General features: G+C 43.6%; 1 protein-coding gene and 1 long non-coding RNA gene across 2 annotated transcripts in view; one reads left to right on the top strand and one right to left on the bottom strand.

The window, feature by feature from the left end:
• LOC149439145 (pyruvate dehydrogenase (acetyl-transferring) kinase isozyme 2, mitochondrial-like) overlaps positions 1 to 21,763 on the top strand; it is a 57,855-nt gene that overhangs the window by 30,449 nt on the left and 5,643 nt on the right. Inside the window, exons 4-11 of the mRNA XM_089659403.1 lie at positions 2,049 to 2,120; positions 4,152 to 4,336; positions 9,131 to 9,220; positions 9,550 to 9,627; positions 10,498 to 10,574; positions 13,773 to 13,871; positions 17,035 to 17,145; positions 19,616 to 19,729. Coding sequence (XP_089515529.1) covers positions 2,049 to 2,120; positions 4,152 to 4,336; positions 9,131 to 9,220; positions 9,550 to 9,627; positions 10,498 to 10,574; positions 13,773 to 13,871; positions 17,035 to 17,145; positions 19,616 to 19,729 — 826 coding nt within the window. The remainder of the gene's footprint in view (positions 1 to 2,048; positions 2,121 to 4,151; positions 4,337 to 9,130; positions 9,221 to 9,549; positions 9,628 to 10,497; positions 10,575 to 13,772; positions 13,872 to 17,034; positions 17,146 to 19,615; positions 19,730 to 21,763) is intronic.
• LOC149439146 (uncharacterized) lies at positions 1,228 to 21,430 on the bottom strand. The gene is made up of 2 exons (XR_016307853.1): positions 21,307 to 21,430; positions 1,228 to 1,497 (listed from the first exon to the last, which is right to left on the bottom strand). It is a non-coding gene; the product is annotated as an uncharacterized LOC149439146 (long non-coding RNA).

Genomic DNA, 21,763 nt, shown 5'->3' with positions numbered 1-21,763 from the left:
ACAGTGATTTATTGCTAGTGGCTATAGTTGCGTGTAAAAATCCAACATGCTGTTTGTATCCAAGTCATACAACAATCGAATTGAGTACAATCAGCCTGCCCATAGATGGTTAGAATTTCAGCTGGTACCTGCTGGCCAAGATTCGAACCACCTATGGATGGCTTAAGGCAAACCATAGATTGTTCCATGGGTGGAAGGAAAGAAAATGGCTTGAAAATAGAAATCTCTCCCGAAGCTCTATTGTATTCTGCCTGCAGGAAACCACCTGGTCCTGCAGAACACCTTGATCACTGCTGCAGCAAAAAACCAGGCTGGTTGTACTGAACTCAAGTGATTGGATCAACTTCAGTACAACCAGCCTGCTCATAGATGAATCAAATTCTGGCCGGTCTCTGCTGAACCAGCTGAGATTTGATCCATCTATAGCCGGCTTAACAGTAAGTGTCCTAACTTATTAAAGCCACGGACTTCATAGGTCAGTTTATATAGCCCTATTTCCTGATTCATTATTGTGGGGTTTTTTTTTTTTTTGTTTTTTTAAGATTTTGCTAGATTCTGTTCCCTTTTCCATGGGTATATCCCCAGCCATGCTGTCTCATTGCTCTTATAAAATCTGACATTAAAGAGAACTATTTAGAATTGGGCTTGAGCAAATCATTGATAATCAGTCTTGCAATGTATCTATAGCCAAAACTTTTGTTTTGTATTTAGTCCAGTCTTTAATAACTACTTCTCATTTTAAGCCCTGATGAAGGGGGATATTTCTTGACCCTCGAAACATGTTGGCTTTATGATGAAGTCTTTGTATTCTGTCAGTGCATGTATGGCCAGCATAAGACTGACTTTCAAATGAAAATGAGAATTTTGTAAAGCGAACTCAGTAAGGATGACCTATTTATGGAGGTGTCAGGGCTCTCATCTTTATCCTTTCTTATCTACTTGGTCCATCACTGGCCTCCAACATGTATGTGACCACCAGGTGTGTAGATGTTTGATTTATACGCATGCTTTTTCTAAAAAAGACTCTCCAAAAATAAATATCCCCTTAAGGCCCCTTGCACTTGGTCGTCATCTAGGAGCAGTGCGTACCTTCTGGCATGTTAGTGCGCCTGGGAAGGAGAGGTGCAGTGTTTTGGACTCGGTCACCTACAGACCATTTACCGTGATCTACCAGTGAGCCAAATTAATATAGAATTACGTGCACGTGGAAGCAAGACACTGACACTGTTGCAGTTTGCCAACTTCCTAAAATTCTGTTTCATTGAGAAACTAACAGTATCATTTATAGGTCTTATGATGCAGGCAAAGCATATACATTGATTGGGTGAAAAGTCCACTGGGTTTCTGCGTGTTCTTCCATCCGTGTTGATATCTTCCAATCATTGTCCCCAAAACGAATCATTCCCTTTTTATGGGGGTTGTTTGTTAGTCACCTAGGGTGAGACTCTGGATGAAGGCGCCATCTTAATTATCATCCATTGTTCTGTCAACCTATATCTGATTGTTGAGAGTAAGGAATTTAAGAGCAAGAAGCAGAAAGTAGCAAGACTATAAAATTGTTATTTTACTGATCATCTAATAAAACGTGGACTGTCTATCACAATCCACTACAGCAGCGTCCAGCCCCGCTACAGGCAGTATGTCAGAATCCATGCCGGCTGCAGCTGGCCTGCACCAAACGCTGTACTGAGAGGTACCCACGTCTAGGGTCCTGTGCATTCATGGACAAAGGTCCCGAATGCAGGTCTTCTGTGTTCCAAGGCTCTGTCCCCGAATACACTTGGTACAGCATTCAGTCCCATCCAGCCGCAGCCTGACATAAACTTTGATAGGTTACCTGCAGCACTACAACACCAGGACAGACATACTGCTCTTAGACAGCACCGTATGCAAGGGTCCTTATTCATATACAAGTCCATAATGGCAGCTCCTGTTTTAATTTTCTGACAGGTTCTCCTTTAAGTTTTTTTTTTTTTTTGTTTTTTTGTTTTTTTTAAATCACTGCTTTGCCCCCCTTTTCATATTTCATGAGGTCTTCTCTTTTTCAGGTACATCCAGAGTTTGATGGAGCTAATAGAATTTGTGGAAAAGTGCCCAGATGACCAGAGGGTTCTGTCTGAGTAAGTGTCTTGTTTTTGCAAATTAAGACGAAATTGTTTTTAATGTCACCGCCGAAGGCGCAGGAGATGAAATGTCACGGCACTTTGTCACAACAGTGCACTGATCAGCCGAATGATTGGATCAGTTCAGAAAGAGAAAGCGGAGTGTATACACAACAAGACAGACTTGTTTCCATGTAGCTGTAGCACTTCCCGTTTGTTTTCCCCAAGGCGGTGTCATATGAAAGGTTTAAGAAGGGGTTTTTGAAAGCCAAGTTCACAATACTGACACAGGGTAATCCATGACCTTTTTCAGTGTCAGATAGACCATGTAAAATGGCTAGGTAAAGGTACATAGTGTGATTCAAAATCCTAGTTTTTGTTTGTTTTGTTTTTTGTTTTTTTATCAGCTCTTAGTTTAATTTTACCATTACGAATACTGTACATACTATGCAGCACAATACAGTAGACTGTAATTTGCCCAATGCTGGGACTGCCTGTGTTTTATGACTCTCAATTTGTTTCAAGAGCTTTTGATCAGAAGGGAGTAATTGAAAATGTGAATGTGCCTACGGTCTATTAAGGTATAAGGGAGGTTGCTGAAGGGTGAGTGTACAGTCCTCTAGGACAGGGAATTCCAAATGTTCTAATCAAAGGGCTAGTTTACTCTCATGTAGACTTGGGTGGCGGGTTTGAAGGAAAAACTGGGGTAAGTGTGGTCAGTAAGAGAAGGAATAGTGCCCCATTGGTGTCAGTGGAAGGAATAGTGCCCCAGTGGTGTCAGTGGAAGGAATAGTGCCCCAGTGGTGTCAGTGGAAGGAATAGTGCCCCATTGGTGTCAGTGGAAGGAATAGTGCCCCATTGGTGTCAGTGGAAGGAATAGTGCCCCATTCAGCCTTTTGAATCTTCCTTACAACCCGGTTGTAAGCTCTTCCACCTTCTGTATCCTTATATGCTAAGAATTAGTTGAGGTATAAGGAAGGTATACAGAATGCGAAAGGTTTACCATCTATCAGAGTATGTGGAGGATTCAAAAGGTGGGAACGTTAGTCTATTTGGGTTTAAAGATTGTTACCCCAACATTTCACATTCTTGCTATGTGCCTGTTCTACCATGTACTTGTGGCAAAAATATCCTGTTCTCTTTGTATTGCTTCATTTGTGTGAAATCCTATTTCAGTGACTATGTGCATGAGAGCACAGCAAGGTCAGTTTTCTAGCTGTGCTGGGAGAACAGCTTGCTTGTCCTCCAATGATCAGACTTGTGATATCATGCCCTCCCTGTGCAGCTGGGAAGTTCTGTGTTCTGCTGTTTCTCCACCTCCACCTCCCTAAGCCCCGTACTCAGCTAAGAACTGAAATTTTAAAATCTAATGGGACATGAGAGGACATAGAATGGAGAGGAGCTTACAGTCATTAAAATAGGGCAGCACAGTGGCTAAATGGTTGGCACTTCTGCCTGGCAGTACTAGGGATGTTGGTTCAAATCCCAACCACGGCACCACCTGCCTGGAGATTGCATGTTCTCGCTGTGCCTGCGTGGGTTTCTTCCGGAAACTCCAGTTTCCTCCCACACTCCAAAGTAATGCTGGTAAGTAAATTGGCTCCCATCTACATTGCCCCTAGTATGTGTATGTATGAATGTAAGTTAGGGATATTAGATTGTACACCCCTTGAGGGTTAGGGACTGATGTGAATATACAATATATATGTGTAAAGTGCTGTGTAAATTGACGGCGCTATACAAGTACCTGAAATAAATTAAAGAGTATAAGGGGGGATACAGAAGGTGTAAGTTTACAAATCTTTTAGGGTGAAGTAGGGTTTAAAAGTTGGAAGAGTTTAGTCTGTTGGGGTACGAGGAAGGATACAAAATGTGGAATAGCTTAAAATCTACTAGGGAGTCTCATCTCTAAATGTTAAACAGCTGCCATTTTATATTGTATTTAGTTTTGTTTTGTTTTTTTTCTTTTTTTTTTTTTAGTTTTTTTGTTTTTTAGTTTTTTTTTGTTTTTTTGTAAAATTCCACTAAATGCCAATGTTTGTCCTCCAGCTTTACAGAGACTCTGGTCCACATCCGGAACCGGCACAACAACGTCGTCCCCACCATGGCCCAAGGGGTTATCGAATACAAAGAAGCCTTTGGGGTGGATCCCGTGACCAATCAGAATGTCCAGTACTTTCTAGACCGTTTCTACATGAGCCGAATCTCCATCAGGATGCTAATTAACCAACACAGTAAGGATCTGTACACTCTGTCCGGAGATCACTGCTGACCTAGTTTCCCAGCGGTACATTTGATCGATGGCCGTGTATTGTAGATGAAAAAATTGACTTTTTGTTTCCATCTAGGCACATGTCCCACACTCCTGTTTAATTGCGCTCAGTACTTTTAAAGCCCTACTCCAGTAATCTGACAGAATCTACCCTTTCAGGGGGACCTTCTGCACTGCAAAGGGTTAACTAGTTGTTATATCTGGGGTTGCAGGAATAAGAAGTCATATTTTTACCTTTTTCCTCGTTCCAGTGGAGTGTGACCAGTCCTCTAAGGTGCTTCTGGCTGTGGGCGCACTGGTAACTAGTTAAAGTTAATGACGTTTGTTTCGTGGCCCTTAAAGTAATGGTTTCCTTAGAGCCACATATCTCTGTATAAATGGTAGCGGCTTGCTGCATATTGAAAAAGCCGGTATCTCAGGATGGGGTTGAATGAATGGCATAGGAGCAATTGGTAGTTATGGAAGTTGTCTTTTTTGCTTTACTGAAGAGCTAAACTATGTGGCTGCATGCTGTGGTCCAGATATTGCCTTCCAAATCATTTTTTATTGCTTGCAGCTTGCCTGAGACGTTCCCAGACTGCTGAATCACAGCAGAATCACAACACATGATTCTGTTTTGCAAACATGAATATATGGCAGTGATTTTGTGAGTCATTACTGAAAGTGCTAAGGGGCAGGAAAATCCATGTTTTACTGAGTTGCTGGTACTTGTAAAGTATTTTTAATTTAATTTTTTTATTGTTTTTACGCTTTATTCCATAATTAAAGCGTGTGCGAAGACATTACCCTAATTTACTGTCAAAGCTCCCTCTTTCCCGTAAGAGGATGTTCCAGAATCGGGCGGACTGACCATTTGGAAACTCGGGCACTGCCCGGGGTCAGTAGGGGGCCCCATGAGATGCCTCTGGTACCTTTTTCATAGGCTTTTTTGAGTTTGGGCAAGGACACAGGGGCCCCATGATCCCCTATTGCCCGGGGGCCCCATGAGTTGTCAGTCCGCCCCTGTCCAGAATTGTTTTTTTTTTTTTTTTTTTTTTTTCTTTAACCTTGTTCCTATAGCAAAAAATGCTTCTCTTGCATCACAGCCCCATTTCTATGTAAAGCATTGGTAACCCATGAGGATATGTCTTAGACATTTAAGTTGGGGAAAGATGAATGGCGCTGGATGCAATCTACAGTTGCAAGAAAAAGTATGTGAACCCCTTGGGATTACATGGAGTTTTGCATGAATTGGGCATAAAATGTGCTCTGAACGTCATCTAAGTCACAACAATAGAAGAACACAGTCTGCTGAACATAATACTACACAAACATTAGATGTTGCCATGGTTTAATTGCACATAACATGTAAACATTCACAGTGCAGGGAGGAAAAAGTATGTGAACCTTTGGACTTAATAACTGGTTGACCCTCCTTTGGCAGCAATAACCTCAACCAAACGTTTCCTGTAGTTGCAGATCAGACCTGCACAACGATCTGGAGTCATTTTGGACCACTCCTCTTCACAAAACTGTTTTCAGTGTAGCAATATTCTTGGGATGTCTGGTGTGAATCGCTCTCTTAAGGTCATGCCACAGCATTTCAATCGGGTTGAGGTCAGGACTCTGACTGGGCCACTCCAGAAGGCATATTCTGTGCTGTTGCAGCCATTGTTTTGTTGAATTACTTGTATGCTTCGGGTCATTGTCCTGTTGCATCACCCATCCTCTGCGGAGCTTCAGTTGGTGGACAGATGGTCGTACGTTTTCCTGCAAAATGTCTTGATAAACTCTGGAATTCATTTTCCCATCAATGACAACAATCCGTCCAGGCCCTGAGGCAGCAAAGCAGCCCCAAACCATGATGCTCCCTCCGCCATGTTTCACAGTGGGGATGAGGTTTTGATGTTGGTGTGCTGTGCCTTTTTTTCTCCACACATAGTGTTGTGTGTTCTTCCCAAACAACTCAATCTTGGTTTCATCTGTCCACAGTATATTTTGCCAGTAGTGCTGTGGAACATCCAGGTGCTCTTTTGCAAACTTCAAACGTGCTGCAATATTCTTTTTGGACAGCAATGGCTTCCTCCGTGGTGTCCTCCCATGTACTCCATTCTTGTTTAATGTTTTCCTTATTGTAGATGTGTCAACAAAAATGTTAGCATGTGCCAGAGATTTCTGTAGGTCTTTAGCTGACACTCTGGGATTCTTCTTTACCTCATGCAGCATTCTGCGCTGTGCTCTTGCAGTCATTTTTACAGGACGACCACGCCTAGGGAGAGTAGCAACAGTGCTAAACTTTCTTCATTTGTAGACAGTCTGTCTTACCGTGGACACATGAACATCAAGGCTTTTGGAGATACTTTTGTAACCCTTTCCAGCTTCATGCAAGTCAACAATTCTTGATGGTAGGTCTTCTGAGAGCTCTTTTCTTCGAGGCATGGTTCACATCAGACAGGGCTTCTTGAAACCAGTAAACCCAAAACAGGTGTGTGTTTTTTAAGGGCAGGACAGCTGTCAGCAACACATCCAATATCATCACACTGATTGGAGTCAAGGTTGGCTCACTCCTGGCTCCAATTAGCTCTGGGAGAAGTCATTAAGCTAGGGCCTCACATACTTTTTCCTCCCTGCACTGTGAATGTTTACATGTTATGTGCAATTAAACCATGGTAACATCTAATGTTTGTGTAGTATTATGTTCAGCAGACTGTGTTCTTCTATTGCTGTGACTTAGATGACGTTCAGAGCACATTTTATGCCCAATTCATGCAAAACTCCATGTAATCCCAAGGGGTTCACATACTTTTTCTTGCAACTGTATCTGTGTCCAGGGCCAATAATCTATCTCTAACCTCAGGTAGTTGCTCCATGTGCAATTACATGTGAACGTATGCACCTGCTATCAGTGAGTGAATAATTTGTATGGGCTTACAGGCTATTCACATACACCTGTAAATCCTGCTGCAGGAATCTGCTGCTTCTTGCTGAAGGATGCCACTTTCCAATCCTAATTGCTGTCTGAATGTAGCCCTAATGGGCCTCTATAATTAGGCAGCTTATCCCAGGAGTACACCTGTACTGCAAATGAAATTATTAGTATTGCTGGCAATGTAGCACGATTTGCTGTTAAACCAGAACTCCAGAACTTCACCCTAAAACACCATCCTCCCTCCACCTCTTCTATTTTTGGTACTTTTTTTCAGGGGGGGAGGTGGCGTTGAAGGTACCTGGTTTTGACAGGTAACCGTTCCCACTTTGGGTTGGATCGCTGCGGCAGATCCACCGAAAGTTCTCCTCCCGCTGAACCATTCAGAGTGCAGGAATCACAGCCGACTGCCCACAGTAAACGTGGCAGCGTCGGGGCCCCAAAGACTGGCCAAGAACTGTTTCGGGTGAGGACGGCGCTGGATTCCTGTACAGGTAAGTGTACATGTATTAAAAGTCAGCAGCTACAGTATTTGCAGCTGCTGACTTAATTTTTTCAAACAGGGTGAAGAACTGCATTATTTATTATTATTATTATTATTATTATTATTATTATTATACAGGATTTATATGGCACCAACAGTTTGCTCAGCGCTTTACAATATAACGGGAGACAATACAGCAACAATACAATTCAATACAAGAGGCATTAAGCCTTCTAACAAGTCAATACCCCTTTGTAAAACGACATGCCCTTTGCCATATAGGATATTATATCTATCTAGATTTATGTGTACTAGTTATGTAAGAACTAGTTACTTCCACTCAGCTACCAGTCAAATTAAGGACGGCCTTAGAAGCTTAAATCTTATTGGTGGGGAAATGGCATCGGCACTCTGTAGGATCACGCTACATATCCGTACATATACCAGGCCCTTATTGTGTCGGATGGTAAAGAGTTCAGCAGGGTGTTTTCAAGACTAAGCATAGTACAAAGTTTAATTACTTTGTTTTCAGCTAAAAGTGCATATCCTTCTAGGAAACCCGGGGGTGGCTTTATTGCTTAGTATTACTATTTTATTTTAGTGCCTGATTCTGTGTGCAAAACAAGTCTTAACAGTAGGCAGGTATAAGACGGTCATATTTTGGGTTTTGATATATTTTGAGCATTCATATACGCCTTCCTTTAATTTTTTTTTTTTTAATTTTTTTTGGGGGAAAGAGCCATTTTGACTTTATGAACTCACTATGCATAATTAATCTGAAACAACCTTGTTCATTGATTATATGAAGCTGACTTCATGGTATTCAAAGTGGAACCAAAGTCCGCAGTTACTTTGGCTCCAGCAGTGCACCATCTGCAAGCTCTGTTGCCGGACCCAACATCTTCTCTTCTTTTGGGTGCAGGGTCTTTAGCCGTATTGATTGGCTGGGATGGTGTAACTCCTGCCTATGTGCAAATACTCGCCCCCTTCCTGCTTCATTGATGCAGTGTGTGTGAGCTCCCATGTCAGGGCCGGTCTTATCCCTGGCTTCTTGCATGTTCAGGGTCCTCAGTGGGGTGGGATGACTCCATTCCCACCCATGTGCACACGGGTTCACTCATACCGGCACCAAGGTGTAACGTAATCCTAAACAGCCACTCATTTCTGCCACCAACTGACATCTCGATTTTTTTTTTTTTTTGTTTTTTTTGTTTTTTTTGTTTTTTTTTTCTTTTATCCACATTTCTGATCCGTGAAATATTATTATTCCTGATTGCTGTTGGAGTCTGCACTTTAGGCAATGATATTTGTCTTGTTTGTATAAATATATAAAGCTGGCCACGCTAACTGTTCATTCTTTATTTTAGCTCTTCTTTTCGATGGTGGAACCAACCCTGCCCATCCAAAACATATTGGAAGTATCGACCCCAACTGCGATGTAGTGGAAGTAGTGCATGGTTAGTAGAAGCAGACCTGTGTGCTAATGTTCAAAGATAGTTTGGGGTATTCATTCTAATTCCATCTAAACAAACTAACCACACTGCAACAAATCTAGAACAATATGGAAATCATGTATTCATCAGCCAACAATACAATTAAAGAATGCAAAATACAAATCCTGGTTGAGAACATACATATATAGAGATGTATTAAGAGTCAATAAATATTTCTCTAAAGCTGAACTCTGGTGGTTGGTGGAGAGGGATTACATTGTGCTTATTTTATTATTTTTGTTGATTATAAAATGTCATTTCAGCAAATGATTTATGGTTCTCTTATGTTTCAGATGCCTTTGAGAATTCCAAAATGCTCTGTGAGCAATATTATCTGGCTTCTCCTGATCTGCAGATAAAACAGTCAAATGGTGAGTTAAAGAACAGAGTGCTAAAAACAGAAATCGGAATAAAAAAAAAAATGGGGGGTCAACTGCTGTTTTGTAGGCAAGGTACCAGACCTAGTGCATGCCACATAGCACAATGAACGCTTATTATCTCAAGGCAGATTTCTCATAAAACTTTAGGTGTGAGATAGATATAGATAGATACACACACTCTGTTAAAAGGATTTGTAATTCTGCTCAGCCAGACTTTTGATCCAGACACCCTTTTTTAGCCTAGCCAGCTTCCTGCTTCAAGGCGCAGATATGCCCAACAGCTGGGTCACTGATACTCCACCCCTAGCCTGCTGATTTGACAGTGGAGCAGCAGCATGTTGATGAGGTCATCCCTGTACTCCTCCTTCCTGTAGCAGTGTTCAAATTATTAGACTGACAGCATTGTGCAATGCAGAAAAATCCCTGTTTGGCTCAGTGTCATCTCACCTCTCTGGTGTTGTATGGAGGATTACAAAAAGCTGATATAAAGACAAAATTCACCTTCTACAAGCTGAATGTTAGATTTAGTGACTGTTTTACTGACTACGTAACTGGATTACACGGTGCTGTCATTTCTGCAGTTCTTGGTACACATTTGATCATTAGAATTACATAAAATTGCATATTCTACATCAGGGGCGGACTGACAACTCATTGGGCCCCCAGGCAATAGGGGATCATGGGGCCCTTGTGTCCTTTTCCAAACTCAAAAAAGGCTATGAAAAAGGTACCAGGGGCATCTCACTGGGCCCCCTACTGACCCCGGGCCCTCGGGCAGTGCCCGAGTTTCCAAATGGTCAGGTCGCCCCTGTTCTACATATATTTATAATCTTTTCAATCAATCCTTTTATTTTTCAACAGCAAAATCGCCTGGACAGCCTATAAGTATGGTGTATGTTCCTTCTCACCTCTACCACATGCTGTTTGAGCTTTTCAAGGTGAGGATGCAATGAGTAATGTTTTTTTTCTTTTACATAGAAAAGAATATATTTTGAAGTAGATGTATACTGTGTGCTCAGTAACTTGTCAACTACCAAAGTCAAGTATCCCTCTTCTTCTTTTTTTTATTTTGCCATGTGACTGCAATTTTCTATTCTCATTAGACTCAGTTGAAAATAACTGTCATAAAACAATATAAAAATAAGCAAAATAAAATACTTGTCGTATACATACAATGTCTCATAATACTCTGTACTGCAGCATTATTACAATTCATCATAACTACACATAAATATATACCCAGGGGCGGACTGACCATTTGAAAACTCGGGCACTGCCCGGGGTCAGTAGGGGGCCCCATGAGATGCCCCTGGTACCTATTTCATAGGCTTTTGAGTTTGGGCAAGGACACAGGGGCCCCATGATCCCCTATTGCCCAGGGCCCCATGAGTTGTCAGTCCACCCCTGTATATACCCATCCGTCCAACCTTAAATATAACCATAGTCTAAATATGCTAAAAATCAGATTAAAACGAAGTATCCTTGTGTCTTCGCTCTGTACATGGAATATTTATAATTTATGCAGTATGTCTGGTTGGAATTAACCAGGTTTGTGGCTAACCTTTTGGGCTTGTGTGCTCAGTACAATTTCCTCCTGCATATTGGCATATCTGTCAGCTGTCGGGGATGTTTTCACAGATCCCTCCATATCACATATCGTCCTTAGAGTAACGCCACCACAATTCACATGCCCTGTCCTGTAACTTGCTGCCTCCAGCTAAATTTAGTGCGTTGCCTTTCATACTTGGCGGTTCATAGTGGCATAGTAGGGCCAAACTGAGGACACTTGAGTTCAGTGTATTTTCAGAGCCCAGATTAAAACTGAACTCCAGGCATTAAACACCGTGACTGTATTTCTGGATGTATCAAACCTCATTCATTAAATGTTTTTAATTTGACTTGGTATCAGTCTTTTGTAATCGCTTGTACAGCAGCACTCAGACTGGAGGTGGGAGGAGTGGCACTGGGAGCCATTCAGGTGTCTAGCGTTCACATGTGTTGACAAAGTACATGCTGACAGAAAGGTAGGGCAGAAAGATGACCTCATCAGTCTGCTGCTGCTGCACCACTGTCCATTCACAGGCTGGGGGCAGGGAGGTGACCTAGCCTTTTTTCTTATCGGCATCAGAAAAGTCTGGCTACAAGGCTGCCTGGGCTGTGTAAAGCTGACTCCATACACGTATAGTGCTGAATAGAAAACAATCAGATTTCTCCATCCATGTTACACGGTGTGGATGGATGAATGTCCCACTGCAGCTATTGTATTTTGGCAGCTGGACCCTCTATCTGTCGAAAGACATGAATGGTGCCTGCATCTGATTGGCTGCTGCTGACAATTGTCCATTTTGCTCCTTTCAATTTTTCAGTCGAGGGGTGTCAGGTGGGAGGCAGCGGACAGGGAAAACGAATGAGGAACTGGCCAATATTCACTCCGTGTATGGCCATTTTAAATCTAAGGATTTAATGAATGGATATAGAAATCTTTTGCTATTTGGCTCCTATGTGTAGTCTGTTTTTTAATGGTGTATTTAACTACTTGCCAACCGCAGATAGCCGAATGACAGCTACACTGCAGCTGGCTAGTTCTGGGAGGGCGTTATATGACGTCCTCCCAGAACGCGCTCTCCTGGGGCGCGCATCCGGCGATCTCCGTGATCGCTGTGTCCTACGGACACAGCTGATCACGTGATGTGCTAAAAGGCCAATCACAGTGGCCTTTTACCACGTGATCAGCCGTGTCCAATGACACGCTGATCACCGGGAAATGCAATTGCCGATTCTCGGCTGCAATTTCCTCACGCTGTCGGAGCACGAGGAAAGTACTGCCGAGAACCAGCAGTTGTCAGAGCAGGGATCGGCACCGATCATCAGGGCACTGATGATTAGTGTCCTGATGATCGGTGCCCAGCAGCGCCACCCACCAGTTCTGCCCACCTGTGCCCAGCAGTGCTGCCCACTAGCTCCGCCCACCTGTGCTCGGCAGTGCACCCACCAGTGCCACCCACCAGTGCCCATCAATGCAGCCCAGCAGTGCTGCCACCAGTCAGTGCCCAGCGGTTGCACCAGTCAATGCCTAGCAGTGCCGCCAGTCAGTGCCCAGCAGTGATGCCATTCAGTGCCACCTATCAGTGCTGCTTATCCGTGACACCTCATTAGTGCCGCCTATCAGTGCCCATCAGTGCTGCCTCATCATCGCACATCAGTGAAGGAGAAAAATTACCTGTTTGAAAAATTTTATAATAGAAACAAAAACTTTTTTTTTTTTTTTTACACATTTTTTGCACACTTTTTGTTTATAGTGCAAAAAGTAAAGTGCCCAGTGGTGATTAAATACCACCAAAAGAAAGCTCTATTTGTGAGAAAAAAATTATAAAAATTTCATATGGGTACAATCTTGCATGATCGCGCAATTGTCAATCAAAATGCGACAGCACTGAAAGCTGAAAATTGGCCTGGTAAAGAAGGGGGTATAAGTGCCCGGTAGGCAAGTGGTTAAAGATGAATTTCACAAAAGGTTTTAGTTACATTGGCCCAGCTTGGATTAGTGAAACTAAGTGTATACTGTGCCTGGCTGATTTCCCTGAAAGCTGAAAATCACTGAAGCAGATACCACTACTCCGTAATCTCCACTTGCTTCGGGGTTCAGTGCTCAGGGGCCAGTCTGACACTTTCTGAACACAGGAAGTCGGCCACTCAACACGGGCACCATTTACTGAATGCTTTGCATTTTCTGAATGAATGCAAAGCGTTCTGTGATTGGACAAGGTGGACAGGCAGGGCAGTGACATCCCATTCTCCACCTTGTCCAATCAGAAAACACATTGCTATCATTGAGAAAATGCAAAGCATTGTATGAATGGCGCCCATATAGAGCAGGCAACCTCCTGTGTTCAGAATGCATCCGGCCAGCTCCTCTGCACAGGACCCTGCAGGAAGCGGAGATGACTGAAGTAGCCGTGTGTACTTGAGTGATTTTCCAGTTTCCACAAGCTTTGGCCAGGTTGAACCAATATTAAATCTTTATATATATGTACCCTGTGGAGTCTGTTTGGCATGGGCAGGTTTCTTGCTTTCAGTATTCTTAATGCAGCTCCGCTGTATGTATACAATAAACAGGAATATTCTTTTCCCTGCAGAATGCCATGCGAGCCACCGTGGAGAGCCATGAAAACAGTCTGTCTCTCCCATCTGTTAAAGTCAATATTGTTCTAGGAAAAGAAGACCTGACAATTAAGGTAAGTGACTGGAAGAATGACACTAGGCAAACACATCTGTTCCATATCCCTGCACATTGTGCATTATCAGCCCAGCTTTACTAATGGGCAGATCCCTGAGCAAACATTTACTATGACCGTGATCAGAAATAAGTGGAGTTATTATTAACTTTAGAATGCTAACACGCAATTATTTTAAACGAACCTGACCTGGCCTAAAACATTTCTAAGGTATCCACTTTGCTGACATAGCATCGGCCTCTCCCGACATGAAGCATCCCACACCTGTCAGCTGTTAAATGTCCATAATTCAATTGGCTGTAGGGGCTCTGACATTTGACATTTAATGACAGGAGTGACGCTTAGTGGTGTTGGTGGTACATAAGTCCATTTAAATCTTTAGTATAAAATGACACTAAAGGTTTTTTTTTTTTTTTTTTATAACATGTTATACTTGCCTGCTCTGTGTAGTGGTTTTGCACAGAGCAGCCCAGATCCTCCTCTTGTTGGGTCCCCTTCCAGAGCTCCTGGCTCCTCTTCTCCCCCCCCCCCCCCCCCCCATCATATTGAGTGACCCCCCCCCCCCCCAAAGCTGCTTACTAAGGGGGGGCGCTCATACTCAACAGCTCCCACTGCTGTCTCTGAGCCAGTAAGGAGGGAGAAAGCTAGGAGAGCCGCACATCGCTGGATCAACGTTTCATACCTTCAGCTTTTAAAATCACTTTTGCTTCAATGCACCTGGAATGTACTTTGCAGAGTTAAAGGTGTGCAAAGTCTTTTTTTTTTTTTTCTTCTTCCTTTCTGAAGGAGCTACAACCTACGTAGATGAACCTTTAGCTCCATAGAAAAACACTGTGGTGGTAGTAATATAAAACCCCCACTAGGGGGAGTATCTTTATTGGAATAAGCAATGGAACATAAGAACACTTGAGCCTGTGGCTTGGAGGAAGTGCCTGGGTCAGGTGGACGGCCCGTCTGCTCGGGGATGATGTGCAGTGGGTGATGGAGTTGAGCCTGTCAGATGCAGGACCACGTGATCACAGCGTCCTGGGATGATGTCACCGCGATAGCCAGGAGACGGAGGAGAAGCCCAGCGTACTGCCGCAAGCAGGGGAGGTATGGCCAGTTACCAGGATGACATGTTTCACACACGTGCTTTCTCAAGTCCTGAAAATGGAGAGGTAATCGGCCATTTTATAGGAGACCGACCAGCCAAGGGTCGGCCTTCCAGGACCTCTCCCTTTCCAGGACTTGAGAAAGCACAGGTGACATCATCCCGGGACGCTGCGATCACATGGTCCCTGCATCTGACAGGCTCAACTCCATTCATCACCACTGCACATCATCCCCAAACGGACGGCCGTCCACCTGACCCAGGCACTTCCTCCAAGCCACAGTCTCAAGTGTTCTTATGTTCCATTGCTTATTCCAATAAAGATACTCCCCCTAGTGGGGTTTTTATTACCACCACCACAGCGCTGTTTTTTCTATGGAGCTTCTGGATTCATCTATCTGATGGTAACTCTCCTGGGTAATGCACCATTTACTGTGATCCTTACGGTACTGGGCCTCCTCTTGTGCTTCAGAATAGTGGATTTAGTAGGTAAACCTTTGCCTGTCAGCAGCTGCATGGTGGGACCCTTGTAATCTGTGTGTAAGCAGTGATCTCTCTGCAGAGATCCAGCCCATCCACTGCTAAGTCAGACCTATAGCTCTGCAATCAGCAAAGCTTCTGCTCCCTGCTGACTGGAGAACTCCATCTCTGACTCAGGAGGGGCTTGTTGGACCCTTGCATTGGGACCACTGCTTACCCACAGGGAGCAAGGATACTTCCTGGCAGCATGCTGGCAGGGATCAGGCTCCTTCCCCCCCCCCCCCCCCAAGCTGTGACTGCTTTCTGAAGAAAACAAACTGTCAGATTGTAACATTTTGTGTTTTGATGCACTTGGAATGTGTTCAGCTTATTTAAATTGAAAGTTGATTGTGGCTTTAAAGCTCCAAGAATTGTAGAAAATGAATAACTAAATAGCCCAGTGCCTCTGGGGGAAAAAAAAGCTACTTTTGCTGCATTATTCACCTCCCTGTTCAGCAATATCATCCTCCAGCTGCTGCTATTCCAGGTTGAATGATGCCATGCACTATTCAACCCACTTCTTGTGAGCCCCGCCGGAGAGAAGAATAGAACCCTGTTCATCATGTGACCAGAGAGATGGATAAAAATGATGTATACCAGCCATTTATATTAGAAATGTTTAGGCCAGGTCAGTTCATGGATATGGATGATACGGCCAAAGAGATAGATATAATACACTCATCTATCTTGGTGGCAGGGGCGGACTGACCATTTGGAAACTCAGGCACTGCCCGAGGGCCCGGGGTCAGGGGGCCCCATGAGATGCCCCTGGTACCTTTTTCATAGGCTTTTTTGAGTTTGGGCAAGAATTCAGGGGCTCCATGATCCCCTATTGCCCGGGGGCCCCATGAGTTGTCAGTCCGCCCCTTCTTGGTGGTTAGCACTTTAACTTTCAGGCCTCTCAGGACACTATCTGCATGACACAGAGCTAAAGTGATTGTAAACCCGTACATATACCTAGTCAAGTGACTGGTCTCATGTGATAAACCGAGATTAAACAAATCCTCCTACATAAACTGTTTATCTGTAGCTATCTCTTCTCTACAGCTGTTCAAAGTCCAAAATTTATACAGCTTGTCTGAGCTTTCAGAAAAGGAGAGATGAAGTTATTCTTCAGAGCTCAGTGAGGAGAGCTAATTGGAGGGAAGGGACATTATCCCCCCCCCCCCTTTGCACAGCACAAAGGAACAGAGCTGAGGCTGGCAATCACAGGCTGTGTGCTTGAGGCCCCTCAACTCCTGTTTTTCCTCTTGGTGTCAGGAAAACTTGTCAGAAGTGACTCATGCAAACAGCAGAGGAATGAGGCAGCTGAGAGAAATGACACTTGGTGCTCTTGATTGAGACCAGTACACACTACACAGGGGATATGCTTTGTTCCTATTTCATGTCTGAAGTTTGCATCCACTTTATTTGGCTCTTCTACAAAACAACTTGGCTGTAGAATGTATGCATGCAAGATAGGGACCTTATCTACAGTAATGTGCTGAGTAAATTATTGGCACTGTAAATATCTATAATAAATGAATAACTAATGCACGCCTTGTTTTCTAGATCTCTGACAACGGGGGAGGTGTTCCTTTAAGAAAAATAGAGCGTCTTTTTAGCTACATGTATTCCACAGCCCCACTGCCCATGATGGACAATGCTCGGAACGCACCACTGGTGAGCGATGGTTATTTTGCCTTCTCCTCGCACACGCTGGTGATCCCGATTTTGTTTACATGGTTTGATGAATGAAGCTGTGATTGTGCGGGGATGCAGCTGCTCCTCAACTCCCTCCCAAAAGTGCGCAGACTGTTCCAACACCAATGAATTGCCCTTTTGTTGACAAGGAACATTTAAGAAGTATAAATTGTTTATCTGGGATGTGGGCCGAGAACTGGTCAGAGGCTGCTGTGCTAGTGTGTAAGGCTTGAGCTGACACCGGGGAATCGGTCCTGTGATGAAATCCTCGGAATATGCCTTGTCTCACGTGCTGTCCTACAGCGCAGTACATGTGGGGGGAGCCCTCCGTACCTGCACGTCCGCTGGCTTCCCTCTCCTCAGTCCTTAGAGAACAATAGGGAGGTGGTATAAATCGTCCAGGTTTTGGATCGTGTTTTTTTTTTTTTTTTTTTCTCCATGTGATTGTCAGTAACCTATAGCTGCGGTTGCCAACTGATGTGCTAAGGGGTGCAACAAATGCAGCCCCTGACATCACCAAGGGGCCGCACATAATGTTCAATATATGTAATGCTTGGGAGGACTGTCAGAAACTGCAGACCTAATAGAGGAAGTGAGGGTCAGAGAGTGCGGACATGCTACATGTTTGCCTGGGGATATGCTGCAGCAGACCATATAGAACTGGGAACATGTAACACGAGGCTTGCAGAGATCAATGCTATTACCTTCATCAATGTTCCCACTACAGACTGCTGAGGCCCAAGGGCTGCACATCGTTTACGAATGGGCTATATGTGGCCCTCGGGCCACAGGTTGGGCACCAGGGATATATATATATATATATATATATATATATATATTGAAACAGATTTGTATCAATTTTTTTATTGTGAAAAAATATCTCCCTGATTTTGTCCACCATTGGATGATATTTTTTTTTTCTTTTTCCTTGAGGTGGGGAGAGGATTTAGTCCAGGCATGTCTGGCTGGAGGTTTTGTGCTGTAACTATGCTGTCCGTGTCACCCTTGGTACATTTCTCCTCACTTCCAGTCCTGGTGGCAGGGGTCAGAGGACCAGGAAGGGAAGATAAATCTCTCTAATATGGACCATGTCTCCATCAGAGAGATTTCTCTTCCCTTCCTGTGTGGTCACAAGAAAAGTAAAATCCTACACCTTGTGTGGTTATGGGGGCATTTACATCATTGAGCACACAGGAAGTGGGTACTACACTGAAGCCACTTTTGGGGTTTTACCTGGTTCTGAATAGAATGAGAAAAGTTACAGCCGGCATCTTTACATGGGAGATTCCCCCTCCGTTTCTGTCACTGTTGGCTTTCATCAGCAAGAGGTGATTATGTGTATATAAACGGCTGGACGGGAGCAGTGCAGGGGCGGGTGGCCGTTTATAAACGGACTCCCCGCCCCCTGCTTGTGCGCGCTCCCTGGGAGCGAAAAGCACCGCGATCCAGTGTCCGCTGTGTCCTCCAGACACAGCGGAACACCGATCATTGTACGGGACCTCTGTGTGAGGTCCCGATCATGTGATGACTGATTGGCCAATCAGTGATCACATGAAGAGTAGTAAGCAAGATGTCACTTCTAACATGCTTACTACGTGTGAAATCTGTGAATGATCACAGAGGTCACATGGTACACAGCTATTCACAACAGCCTTGTACCATGTGACAAGTTGTGACCAACCACAGCAACCAAGAATTCAGCCAGAGAGGAGAAATGATTGCTTTTACAGGGCTGTAAAAGCAAACTGTGTAAAAAAAAAAAAAAAAAAAAAATTCTTCATAAGCCCCCACAAGTAGTATATTGTCACTATGGTGACACTGCACTGTTAGGGTGTCAGTATGTAAAAAAAAAAAAAAAAAAAAAAAAAAGAAAACCTAAATAATAAAAAAAATGTAAAAAAAATGTTATACTTTTTGGTTTATAAACTAATTTGGGTTATTTTTTTACTAAAAAGAAAACTGAATACATTTTGGCCAAGATTTATTAAGAAAGATTATTTATTTGCCAAATTTCTATAGGAAAAACACCTTTTTTCAAAATGTTTGGACTTTTTCATTTATATAGTAAAAAAAAAAAAAAAAAAAAAATCCCAGTGGTGAATAAATACCACCAAAATAGTTTTATCTGTCTCAAACAAATGCTTAAAAAATGCATATGGGTACAGTGTTGCATGACCGCGCAATTGTCATTCAAAGTGTGATAGCGCTGAAAATTGGCCTGGGGAGGAAGGGAGTGAAAGTGTCCGGACTTGAAGTGGTTAAATCCAACTTTTTTTTTTTTTTCTCTGAACCATAAATATACAGATGTTACTGCCAGGGAATGTTAGAAAATGTGAATAAATTGTACACAAGACAAGAAAAATAAGTTATACTAGACTGGGTGCAAATTACCCTTTTTGTTACAAATTGAAGGCCGAAATTAGACCTGTTTTTATTTCTAATCCTCTAGGCGGGTTTCGGATATGGGTTACCCATCTCTCGTCTTTATGCCAAGTATTTCCAAGGTGACTTAATGCTACATTCGATGGAAGGTTTTGGAACAGATGCAGTCATTTACTTAAAGGTAATTGGTATATTCAACATCGTGTGTGTGTGTGTGTGTGTGTGTGTGTGTGTGTGTATTTTCTCTTTAAGCTCTGGTTCACACTGGATGCGATTTGCATGCCCTGCGACTTGCAAATTGCATACCAAGTCATATTGGTGCGGTTCCAACTTGGTCGGATCCGCACCGATTTCAAAAGTAGTACATGCAGTACTTTTGGTGTGATTTTTGCATAGACATCTGTTTCAGATGTGTTGCAAATTGCACCTGAAATCGGCATGTTATCCGACTTTGGAATCGTGCGACTTCACTGTAAGCTGCACGATTTCAAAGTTGGGCTTGATGTGAACGGAGGGTAGAGCTGAACTTTTGGGATAGGCAAATATTGTCCAAAATGCAAGGGTCATGTATAAATAGAAAGTATATAAGCGAGCGCTGAAGAATAGTTCTGAATATTAATGATTAGTTATTTACGGGTAAAAGATGGTCAAAAATAGCTGCTGGCACTCAGGATATAGGCTGCAGTCCCAATATAAACGTGTGATAAAAGTGCAGCACTGCACTTTTATCACCTACATCAGTGGTTCTCAACCTTCCTAATGCCATGACCCTTTAATACAATTCCTTATGTTGTGGTGACCCCCAACCAGGGGTGGACTGACAACTCATGGGGCCCCCGGGCAATAGGGGATCATGGGGCCCCTGTGTCCTTGCCCAAACTCAAAAAAGCCTATTAAAAAGGTACCAGGGGCATCTCATAGGGCCCCCTACTGACCCTGGGCCCTCGGGCAGTGCCCGATTTTCCAAATGGTCAGTCCGCCCCTGCCCCCAACCATAAAATTATATACCCAGTAATTATAATTCATGAGTGTTGTTTTACCTCCAATACTGCTGCTTTCAACACAGTAGCTGCTTTCAACACAGTAGCTGCTCTTTACACATCGGAAATATGTGTTTTCTGATGGTCTTAGGGGACCCCTGTGAAAGGGTCGTTTGACCCCCAAAGGGGTCGCGACCCATAGGTTGAGAACCACTGACCTACATGTATTATATGTATCTTGGTGTGCTTTGTGTATTTCTACCAGATCTGTGAGTTAATCCAGTGTGAGACTTTCCCTCTGTGCAGAGCTTCCTGTAATAAAGACCGCTCACTGCTGCTCTCTCTCCTTGTGCGGGGGGACTGGTCTTGCCTCCGCCACTTTCTCTATTTTGCTTCAGGCAGCCTGTAGTATGTGGTTCCCCTGAGTCTCTCCCACAGCTCTGCTCTCTGCACAGGCTCTGATGGTGTCACTGCTCTTTTTTACAAGGCAGTAGCTGGGTTTTCAAAGGAATTTGGTGCACACAGTGGATTTATATCCTTTGCAGCTATTAAGAAAAATTTTTACCTGACTTTAAAAAAAAAAAAGTTCTAGCTTTAGATACAAATATTAATAAGAAAAATATACTTTGCGCTAAACATTTACAATCACTGAAAAGTTGTACTTCTTGAAATTAAAGTTCTTCTAAAGTCTTAAGGTTGTTTACTGTAATGCATTCTATGCATCAAGGTAAAAAAGCTTCTGTTGTAGAGGATCCCCCCAGCGCCCCCTTCTACTTACCTGAGCCCCATCTTTGCCCAGCACTGTGCATGAGAGCAGCAGGTCTAGCTCTGTCCATCGACTCCCTCCTCACTAGTTCGATTGATAGCAGTGGGAGTTGTTGGCTTCTGCTGCTGCCATTCAAATCCTAGGGGGTGGGGCGGGGCTGAGCCCCGCTGTGTCTATTAATAGACGCAGACGGTGGGGCGGGGCTGAGCCCCGCTGTGTCTGTTAATAGATGCAGACTGTGGGGCGGGGCTGAGCCCCGCTGTGTCTGTTAATAGACGCAGACTGTGGGGCGGGGCTGAGCCCCACTGTCTGTGTTAATAGATGCAGACAGAGCGGCACTTGGTGGGGGGTGGCCAAGAGCACCATTGGGAGATGCCAGAAGATGAGGATCAGGGCTTCTCTGTGAAAACCATTGCACAGAGCAGGTAAGTATGACGTTTATTATTTTAATTAAAAAAAAAAAAAATGG

The sequence above is a fragment of the Staurois parvus genome, unplaced genomic scaffold, assembly GCF_062004578.1.
Source record: "Staurois parvus isolate SC_StPar_1 unplaced genomic scaffold, SC_StPar_1.0 ptg001152l, whole genome shotgun sequence".
NCBI lineage: Eukaryota > Metazoa > Chordata > Amphibia > Anura > Ranidae > Staurois > Staurois parvus.
The sequence above is the reverse complement of the archived record's forward strand: the minus strand, read 5'-3'. Positions and strand labels throughout refer to the sequence as shown.